Genomic DNA, 11,299 nt, shown 5'->3' with positions numbered 1-11,299 from the left:
GGAAAGAGAGAGAGAGAGTCACACACTTGAGCAGAGGAGAGGGTCAAGACAGTCCAAACCGAGCGCTTCACTTCATTACGCACAGAGAAATCACGCAGAACACAACCCACGCCCGCGATACCGAGCACACATCAAGAGCTGTGAAGGGACGGGGTTTAAGGAATTACGCGTCACGTTGGAGAATCGATCGGGTCTAAAGTGAGTTTTTGTGGATTTGGTGCGTCTGGAGAGCTGTGAGGATGCGCGTCTGGGTCCTGCTGCTGCTCTGCGCTCTTTACGCAGGAGACGCGCACAAACTCTCCGCGCTTACGGTGGGTCACCACACACTACACTTCACAATCAAGCTATATAATCGCTCACATTAATAGAACGATTGCTGATGAACAAATATTAATAGTCTGTATGTTAAAATTATGGTTTATAGCATTTCTGACTGACTCTTTCAATGTCTTTTAACCAATGTCCAGTAATATTATGGATATGTATATTTTGGTATATACTGCATAAACAAGTCATATTACTAACATGATGTCACATGATGTCACAGCACAAAAAAAAAAATATATATATACACACACACACACACACACACACATATATATATATATATATATGGTTTTCTGTTTCATACATTTTTTAATTTTAAAATTTTTATTATTGTTATTAATTTTCAAGCCAACTTATATATAATAACATTTCCCAATATTTCAGAGAAAGTGATTTAATTTTTAATCTTTAAATGTATACAGTGCAAATGTTTTAACTGGTAGTCTTTTTGTGGCACCCTCAAAATGTTCTTTTTTTCCCCGAGACAAATTATTTACACCAGTAAAAATCACTAGTATGGGTCAGATCAGGCAGAAATAATTCCTAATGTAATTTGATCAGTGTAGTAAAATATCACTGGTTTTGTCATCAGAATCAGAATTCATTGTTATTGGACAAGTCTGTTTAGTGTTTTTCACTCAAGGACAGTAAATATGGCAGTTTGATATGGGTTTTTGTGATGCAGACTCTTTGTGGTTGTGCTTCTGTGTTTGTTTAGTAAAACAAGAAGCTGAGACACAGAGTAAGGTGAGATGAGTAATCATGAGAATCCTATTTGGGATTAAGACTAGTGATGTTTGTGTACTCGCAATTCAGGAGGGTAACCAGAGATCCACAAGCTTTCTTTCAAACAATCACATACACACACACACACACACACACACACACACACACACACATAGTGGGAGCTACAGGTGCACACCCACCTTATGCTTTCCTTTATATGTGACAAGCGCTTGGTTTTGGCTGCTAAGTGCTGGGAACAGGAGATTTTCTCCCGTTCCTGCGGCCGCTGGCCTCTACATGGACGTCTGCCTGTGTACACAGGGTTAGGACTGCTGATTGCGGGAAGCCGCTCCCCATTAACCGAGTGAGAGAGTGAGTGTAGCTCATCCCAGAGGGACATGACCGCTAGAGAGAGAGAGAGAGAGAGCGATACACGGGTACACTGGTCCACCCTGAGCCTGGACACAGAGCAGCTTTGACGGACCTCGAATCCCAGGCATTTATGTTCAACCAAACTTGCCCCAGCTGAATGCTAGAGAAGGTTTGCACTTTCAATAGTGAGACAGGAAACGGCCCACTTTCTAATCCATAAATGTTGGTAAATGGTCAATATTTGTGTACCTGTCAGGAATTGCAACAAATGTTGTATATAATCAAGTGTGCTTTGCAGCTGTCTGGGATTTTTGCATTTGTGGTCACATAGTTTGTTCTTTACCAAATGCACCGATAACATGCAAAGAATATATTTAATATTTAATGCTATACAGAAGCTTTTGTTGAATGCATATTCGAGAATCACATTAATAGAGCAAAGCTCACTCTCTTTCTGATTTGCTATATATGGGGCAGGTATTGTAGTATCATTGATACAGTTTTTATTAATAATTGTATTTAGTTTTTCTTTTTATATTTACAATTTTCATATTTAATATCCATATTCTCATTTTAATTTAAAAATGTGTCATTTTTATTCTTTTATCCTTTTTAGATTTTTAATTCTTTTTTGTCTAGTTTATAGTTATTAGTTTTAGTTATTTTAGTCAACAAAATGTTTCCTTGGCAGCTAGCTAAAATAAGATAAGTTCAAGTTTTTTAAATTGAATTTTATTGCAGGTACTGTTTATTTGATTAATTTTATGCAAGCTTCTAGGTACTGTTTTTATTTTTATATTTTTCATTTTTATTTTAATTTGAGTACATTTTTTGTAATTGTGTGTTTTATCAATTTATTATTTTTGATATATGTTTAGTATTCTTTGTCTATATAGTTTTTAATAAATTTTCAGTTTTAGTTTTAGTTATTTTAGTACATGAAGTTAAACTAAATAAACCTTGGCAACTAGGTAAAATAAAAAACATTTACACTTTTTTATACTTTATTTTATTAATTTCAGTTAGTTTTTGTTTTTATATTTTCCATTTGTATTTACAGTTCAGTTAAAGGTTTAGTAATTTTGTTGTGTTTTTGTAATTTTTATTAGGTTTTTAAAACTATGTCTAGTTTTTATTTTTTATTTTAGTTTCAGGTTTCACATCAAATGTACTAAAATAAATAGTGTACTAAAAAAAAGTACTAAATGTACTAAAATAAATGCATTTTAGTACACCAAATGAAAGTTTTCTTTCAATTCAAAATTTATTTCAAGCAACATTTTTTTTAATGGTTTTAGTTCACTATAATAACCCTGATTTGAAATCCCAAGAGTGTTATTTTCTCACTGTGTTGACTGCCCAGCGCACTGCTGTGATTTCACTCTGGGCCGTAGACCGCTGAGTTTTTACCTGGCATAGCGTTCTTGGAGCTGATGGAGGCTGTTAGCACCAAGGCCAGAGATACAGTTGCTGTCAATGTTTCTCTGCTGGCATCTGCTGCTGCTCGGCCTTCTGGGATGGCAGCTATGTGGCACGGGCATGAATCAGGGCCTGTGATGACGAGGTCTCATGGGCACCTGCTGCAGCCGTGCCGGAAAGAGAAGATATGCTGTTATTTGAGAGAGAGTAAACAGGGGAATTCATTTCAAGTCTCTAGGTACGAACCTCTCGCTACAGAGCAGCAGGGCTCTGTTTAAATAAACTAGCCGTCCCGAGGTGTCAAATTCACCTGTACTAGTCCATCGTCAGGTTTGGTTGGGCAGAAAGAGCTGCCAGCCGAAAAGCATAACAAAAAGGGTAGAAGACAATATGTGAAGACTAATACAGTCACATTAGCAAACTTTTTTGTGCACAAAAAAGCCTGATGTTGATAGTATGAAGCACAACTCACAGAAAAGTCATTTTCAAACCAAGCAGATTTCTATTGGCCAGTGCAGCAAATTTACTAGACCAATGTGAACCCAATACGAAATCAACATTCCCATTCGTGTGGATTTCATGTGCGAAAATTTGCCAAATTTGAACAGTAAATGTAACCAAACCTTAAATCAATCCATGCAGCAGATTATGGGAAGGAATGCACAGTTGTCAGAATCAGAGTGCTGTGATTTACAGAGAAATGCTCTGGTCGACTCTCCGCCGCTCATTACTTACAGGTCGAGTAGGGATGCCTCTACATCTAAACGTTAACAAATGGCTATGGGTAGTTAACCTGGAGGTCAGAGGTCATCCCATCTCACTCCTCTTACTCAGCCTGGCAGAGCGGAATGTGGGAGCGTGGGACACACACACACACACACACACACACACACACACACACACACACACACACCCACACGCTTGCTGTAAGCAGACTGATCTCAGAGCTGTTGTCTTAACTTCTATGACACAGTTAAACAGGGTTGCAATGCAGTTTGTGCAAAGAGGCTGTAACTGAAGGATGGGACAGCATTTATTAAACATAATTGACCCAACAGCATTATATTAAATAATACTCACAAAATACTTTATTTTTATTGAATCCTAAACACACAACATAAAAACTTTACAGATATAACGAGACATCCAAACAGACAATAACCTCCTAATACAGGGGTTTACCAAAAAATAAAAATAAATAAATAAAATCAAATGAAATAATTGCATAAATAAGTAAATAAAAATCAAAATAAAAAAATAAAAGATAGCAGTTTTTAACTTTTTACTTTAAAATGAACTCTCAAGTAAATAGAATTGTATACAGAATTCATAGACAGAGTCAAGAGATGTACAAAAAAACAACTATAAAGACCTTAAAAATAGTTTATCTTGTGATTATATGAAACTTACCAGTTAAAATCATAAGATTCACCATAAAATTAACAGATTTTTTTTATTATTATTCAAAGTATATGAAAACATATTTACCAACAATTTTTTTTTTCTGGCTGAAATGTGCAAAAATGAGCAACTCATATAACTTGTTTCATATGCAAAGAGGCTGTTTATATAGTCTTAAAGGGACAGCAGCAATACCGTAGTTGTAAGGGTCAAAGAGGCAGGGTGCAAAATGGTCATAAAAACTTGGTGCAGCAGAGACTTTAACATTAAAAACTAAAATGATAAAGAAATAAACACATTCTGACTCTGTATGCTCCAGTAAAAATGTTGAACATGAATATCAGATGTCACATTTGCATAGGAGACGACTCATAACTCAGCTGTGCCAAATACCTTTGAAAATCATTAGGAACGGTTCTGTTTCAGCAGCAGTTCCACTTATAGCAACACATTTTCCACATTTGCTTTCTTGAGTATGACACATTTTTTCATGAGCTGAATTCTGAGCTGGATCTAACCACTTAAAGAGGCAATTCACCAAAAAGCGAAACATCTGTCATCATTTCATCACCCTCATGTCGTTCCAAAGCTTTTTGACTTTCTTTCTTCTGTGGAACATAAAATAAAATATTTTGAGAAATGTCTCAGTGTGTGTGTGTACCTGGTATTTATCACATTATGGGGACCAAATGTCCCCACAAGGATAGTAATACTAGTCAATTTTGACCTTGTGGGGACATTTTTGAGGTCCCCATGAGGAAACAAGCTTATAAATCATACAGAATGAGTTTTTTTGAGAAAGTAAAAATGCACAAAGTTTCCTGTAAGGGGTAGGTTTAGGGGTAGGGTTGGTGTAGGGCAATAGCACATACAGTTTGTTCAGTATAAAAACCATTACGCCTATGGAATGTCCCTGTAAAACATGGAAACACAACATGTGTGTGTGTGTGTGTGTGTGTGTGTGTTTTCTTTTCATCCAATGGAAATCAATGGTCAAATGTTTGGTGACCAACATTCTTCAAAATATTTTATGTTCTGCAGAAGAAAGAAAGTCAGTCATACACACAAAATTACGGTTCTAAAGGGGATTTTCACAGTGAAGCCATAGAAGAACAATTTTGAACAGTTCTTATTTGAACCATTTTTTCCTATTTCAAGAACATTTAAAAAATCCAAAGAACCCTTTTCCATTATAAAGAACATTTTGTGGAATGGAGAGATTCCATGGATGTTAAAGGTTCTTCATGGAACCAAAAAAGCCAATGAAGAACCCTTATTTTTAGGAGTTCAGGTTTGGAAATGCACGAGGGTGACTAAATGATGGCAGAATTTGTATTTTTGGGTGAACTATCCCTTCAACAGACAGTAAAAGCTAATGTTTTGGTGGTTTCAGACACAAGCGTTTTGTCGTTTCCATTTTTAAACTCGTCTTTGCTTCCACACCTCCCTGCTGAAATCCATGTATATCAGTCACTTCATAACAGGCTTCATAACAGGCTTCATAACACTATTCAAAGTGGCCGTTATTCATACACAAAACTATGCACCTGCACGAGAAGAAAACACTTTTTTCCCTCTCATCCTTCACACATGACTAGCAGCAGGCTTTCCCTTTTCTTGCCGATTTTTCACAGCAATTAAAGGCTTTTCTCTTTGATTGAGTTAATAGCCTGGATCTAGGCTGTCACTTTGTTCCATTTCCACTATGCTGGAGACTAATGATGCCTAGCCAATCCAAGGAAGCCCCCGTCGAGACTCTTTCACACGTTTGCGGCTTCTCTTTCGCTCTTTGCCGGGGCCCCATTGACCTTTTGCGGCCAAGGTGTTTGGGGCCTCTCTGTGTCTGTGGTCGGGAGGCCCCCTTGTCCTTTCTGGGGCCCCTCGGCCCCCATGTGGCCCTCTGTGGGGCACAATGCACTCTCTGCTGGAGGTTGGCCCCTGGATCGCTGCTTTCAATCCCACAATGCCTCACTGCCAAAAGGGGGTAATAGGATTTGAGGTTTGTGTGCTGGTGGGTCTTCTGAAAAATATGTCATTGTCATTTTTTTCACTCTCTCTCTCTCCTCATTTTTTCGGTTCCTCTTGCTTCGCTTTTCATCTAAATTGATTTTTCTTTGAGGGGCAGTGATAAAAACAGAGAAAAGAAAAAAACAAGGGGGCGGAGCAGCTGCGGAGGACTGGAAAAGCGTTTCAGGAAAAACAGACAGTGGCTTGTTTTGTCTGCACTTCTCTGCAGTAGGTTAGAAGAGACATTATATGTCACGTAAGAGACATGTTAACATGATGGTGGTCATATATCAGTGCCACATACACACACAAACACTGATAAAGAGGTCCACCGCTGACTTTTAGCTCTGAATCTGGATCATTTTCACAAAGCATTTGTTGTTTTCAGAACTACTGGTTCTTGTACCTAGGACATTGTAATTATGATTTTCAAAAGGGAGAAATTATAACATTTTGACCTTGGCCAGTATATGCAACACATAGAAACCACATCTACAAATCTACTTCAGGAAAACATGTTTGAAAACATGAATATTATAATACTAAATACTACTAATACTAAAGAATACTAAATAATACTAAAATAACAGTGCTATTAGTGGCACAGAAATAATATAATATAATATAATATAATATAATATAATATAATATAATATAATATAATATAATATAATATAATATAATATAATATAATATAATATAATATAATATAATATAATATAATATAATATAATATAATATAATATAATATAATATAATATAATATAATATAATATAATATAATATAATATAATATAATATAATATATAGTGGCAAATAAATGATATAATATAATATAATATAATATAATATAATATAATATAATATAATATAATATAAATTTGAAACTAGTGGTCAGTATTGTTGACTAAATCGAAAACTATTCAAAGAAATTTTAGGTAATAGAAATAAAAGCTGAAATAAAATAAATTGAAAAAAAAAGAAAAAAAAAACTTATATGTACTTAAAAAAATTAAATGTACCAAAATTACTGATATAAGTTTAACCTATAGGTATATACATATTTAAGAATAAAAAGCACATAACAATATTCCTAAACATTAAAGTAACATTAAATTGAAAACTGAAAATATAAAAATAAAAGCTAATTCAAAATATTGATGAATACTGTATAAATAAAACTAACAAGGCTAGTGGCATGGAAATTGCAGATGTGTCTGATGTGTGTTCAGAAACAGTCCTGAATGTGATCCTGTCACTGTTCTCATGGTGCAGAAAGCATCTGAGGTCTGTTTGGCCCGGTTCTGGTGGTCCTCTGGAGTCTCTGTGACCAGCTGTTGATGCTGTATACAGACAGTGGTCGTGGGTGGCTTCAGATTCCCCCGGTGATGCTCAATGGACGTGTCTGAGTTTGGCTGAAGCTGAACTGATTGGTGATTATTTGGCCGTGTCTGGGTTTGTGGGGTCTCGTTTGGGTCGATATGAAATGCTGAATTGTTGAATCGCTAAATGTGTCTTGGCCGCGATGAGGTCTCTGCGGTGGTCGTGTTGGTTTTGTCCATGTCTCGGACGCCGGCTGTGACAGAATTGAACTGCATTGGCTGTGATCGCTTGGCCCGGGTGGGAGGATTGTGAACTCTGTCTTGGCCGGGATCGCGAGATGACCATCGTGGCCGATTGTGGTCGGTTCGGCGGCGCTCCGGGCAGAATCTGTTTCCTGACATCTCTGTCGGGCCTCCTGTGAGCTCCCTGACAGCAGTGCTGAGAATGACGGAGCGGAAGGGGCACCGGGTCACAGCTGCAGAGACCAGAGGGAGAGGGCGAAGGGAAGATAAAGAAAGCGCATGTGTGTAAGACAGACACAAAGAAAACGCAAGAGAGCGAACAGGGTGAGAACAGAGAGAGAAAGACTGTGTGTTTGTCAGAGATAAAGACAGAGAAAGAGAGGGGAAGAAAGAGATTCTGTGGTGGGACTGAGAGTTTAGAGGGGGGTCAGTGTCAGCCATGAGTCTGTCAGTCACAAACCAGCGCACACAGACCCCAAACAACCAACTCCAGACATCAGACCCTCTTATTCACGACTTAATGTTCATTCATTCATAAATATTCTGAATTAAGAGTGAAAAGCAGCCTGTCGTGGATGGGCAGAGGATGATGAAGAGGACTGTTGTCCTTTTGAAACATATTTTTCTGTCACACACAGAGACAGGATGTACTGCAGCCAATCGGAAAAAAAATGAAATCGTGATTGGCCAAGTGCAATAATTAAACCTCAAAGGGGGTGTGATTTAGTGAAATAAATATATCGCCTACATGCATGTTACAAAAAAAAAAAAATAATAAAAATAAAAATAAATGTGTGGACTGAAAGCTGAAGTTAAATTTTACTTTCAGTCCACTTTGAAGGTTCAAGGTTCAATTTAATAAAATAAAATAAAATAAAATAATAAAACAAAAAAGTGTGTTGAATGGTCGCTGAACTAAAAAGTGGATAAAAAAAATAACTTTCAGTCCACTTTAAAGTTCATGTGCAATATGAAAGCAAAACTGAGCCCTTTTTATTCTGTTTGCTTTTGGAAAATAAAATAAAATAAAATAAAATAAAATAAAATAAAATATTTTGGAGATGTTTTGTTAAGGTGTATATATATATATACACCTTAACAAAACATCTCCAAGATCTCCATTTACTCTCCTATAAGCTATGAAAGAGCAAACTCTCAGCACTAACACACACACACACACACACACTGGGGCATTCAGAAGAGAAGGACTAAATAGTCAATAACTCAATTACAAAAAGCAAGTTAAAAAGGTTAGTTCAATCTCAGTACACTCACAACCCCTCTTCCGCTATGCCTGAACCAGCTTCTTTGCCTCACATTCATCACACACACACACACACACACACACACACACACACACACAGAAAGTCATTTGTAGATTGTCAGCCAGTGCTAATTTTTGAGTGGGTAAGGAATCTACCCATCAGCTTTATATGAAGAATCTGTTTCCTTTCAACACTACTTTCATTTGCGGTTTTCCCGTGGCTGATTTATTGGCTGCAGGTGAGTGTGTGTGTGTGTGTCTCAGTACCTTTTCAAGTTATTTTTGCATTCGCCAGTTTAGACGATTATAACTTATCTGAACATTAAACACGCACCTGTGCAGATAATGTCCCGACACAAAGCAAGTCGATTTCCTGTCCACTCTTGAATTTGTCGGTAAGGTGATGTTTGCAGTGTGTTTGAATGTTCCTGCAATGCACAAAGAGAAAACACACAGTATTCAATCAATGTGAGTGTGCGAGTTGTTTGTGGCCGTACCTGTGCAGGTGTGAGAGTGACAGACAGATGAAAGCGCCACACAAGAGGCCGTCAGCACCTCTGCCTTTCTCCCACAATCCCTCATTCACAAACAAGACATGACACAGACACAGAGGGGTGTGTGAATGCTATTTGTCTCTCTATTTTGTTTGTGCTTCAGTGTGTGTATTATTTGGTAAATGAATGCGAAAGAACAATAGAGAATGGAGTGTGACATGAGCTCAAAAGACGCCAAGCCCTTCACTGTCGATATATATATATATGTGTGTTAATATTTTTAAATATAAATAAAAATTGATATAAAATTATATTACATTTTTAAAAGTTTAATAAAACACATTTTGAATAAAATCTAAACATATTATCATTTTAAATATTACATTGAAATGTAATTTTAAGTGTAAAAAAACAGTTTATTTAAATGAAATGTATTATTTTACCCAATATTTGTGTGCTATGTATTTTTATGCTCACATTGTTAGCTTAGTAACTAGTAACATCTCTTTCTGTCCATCTTCACAGTTTCTGCGTGTGGAGCAAGATAAAGAATGCAATATGGATTGTTCCGGAGCTCCTCGCAAGCCTCTGTGTGCATCAGACGGACGGACCTTCAGTTCCCGCTGCGAGTTTCTCCGTGCAAAGTGCCGTGACCCTCAGCTGGAAGTCATACGAGGGTCATGCAAAGGTCAGAGTTCACCAATCAAACGCGAGCCGCTGCTGGTTGGCCTGATGCCCTTTGTGGGTCAGGGTCGAGGCGGGCAGGGTTAAATCCATCTAGGGATAAATGATCTTTCTTTGACAAGACAGAGCGGGATTTTGCAGAGTACAACACATTGTCCTCTATGACATTTCAAATTGTACTCTTAAGAGGCATTCACACTAACAGTGATCTGAAGCGAGTTGATGATTTGAGGTGACACAAATGATGCAGATTCAACTATGCTCCTGATTGTCCTTATTGTTGCATCTTAAATTTTAAAAAAATGTTTAATGTTTTGAAAAACTTTAATCAAAAATAAAATAATGCATTTAGTTTATAAATGTAATATTTATTTTAATAATATATTCAATGTGATATATTATTAATAATATTATATATTAATAATACATTAAATATAGTTACATTTACACATTTAATAATCATTAAATTTAATACCATAAATTAAAATTAAATTATCAAAGAATTTTGGCTCTGAAACAGCTTTACTTTTCTGATGATGTAATCGAGGCCACACTGGCAGAATAAAAAATCATATGAACCAGTAATGTTATAGCCTATCCAGTTAAACCCTGACAGACAAACTTAAGATCCAGTGTGGATTATGAATGCCATTTTATGTTTTCTATAAAATCACTATATTTGGAATGCAAATGAAATAGCAAAAGTGTAGCAGTATATAAAAATATACAAAGACTGGTAAAAATTGGTGCATTTTCACAAAATCCATAAATTGAGAAACATCTTTGCTAAGATCTTGATGGGGATCTTGCCTGTGTAAAAACAAATGTACAGTGGTGCATGCATACGTGTAAGAGATCGGTGGTCATTTGTATGAAGGGAGGGGCGAACGCCATCAGTAACCACAGAGGTCAAAGGTCAAATGGCTCACAAACACTCTCATTGTATTAGGCTCGGCAGGAAGACTCTCGTGCCCTGTACACTTTTCTGCTCTGAGCTCTCTTTCTTTCTGTCTTTCTGTCTCCCGCTCACTCTTTCTTTC

General features: G+C 36.7%; 1 protein-coding gene across 2 annotated transcripts in view; it reads left to right on the top strand.

Moving 5' to 3' along the window:
• The first annotated feature begins 6 nt into the window (after positions 1 to 6).
• The window catches only part of smoc2 (SPARC related modular calcium binding 2), a 36,151-nt gene continuing 24,858 nt past the window's right edge, over positions 7 to 11,299 (top strand). For both annotated transcript variants that reach the window (XM_016474587.1, XM_016474586.1), the window contains exons 1-2: positions 7 to 311; positions 10,101 to 10,263. In XM_016474587.1, the coding sequence (XP_016330073.1) occupies positions 240 to 311; positions 10,101 to 10,263 (235 nt within the window). In that variant the 5' untranslated portion in view covers positions 7 to 239. The remainder of the gene's footprint in view (positions 312 to 10,100; positions 10,264 to 11,299) is intronic.

This window comes from Sinocyclocheilus anshuiensis, unplaced genomic scaffold, assembly GCF_001515605.1.
Source record: "Sinocyclocheilus anshuiensis isolate Anshui unplaced genomic scaffold, SAMN03320099.WGS_v1.1 scaffold300, whole genome shotgun sequence".
NCBI classification, from domain to species: Eukaryota; Metazoa; Chordata; class Actinopteri; order Cypriniformes; family Cyprinidae; genus Sinocyclocheilus; species Sinocyclocheilus anshuiensis.
Note: the sequence above shows the minus strand (reverse complement) of the source record. Positions and strands in the feature narration are given on the sequence as shown.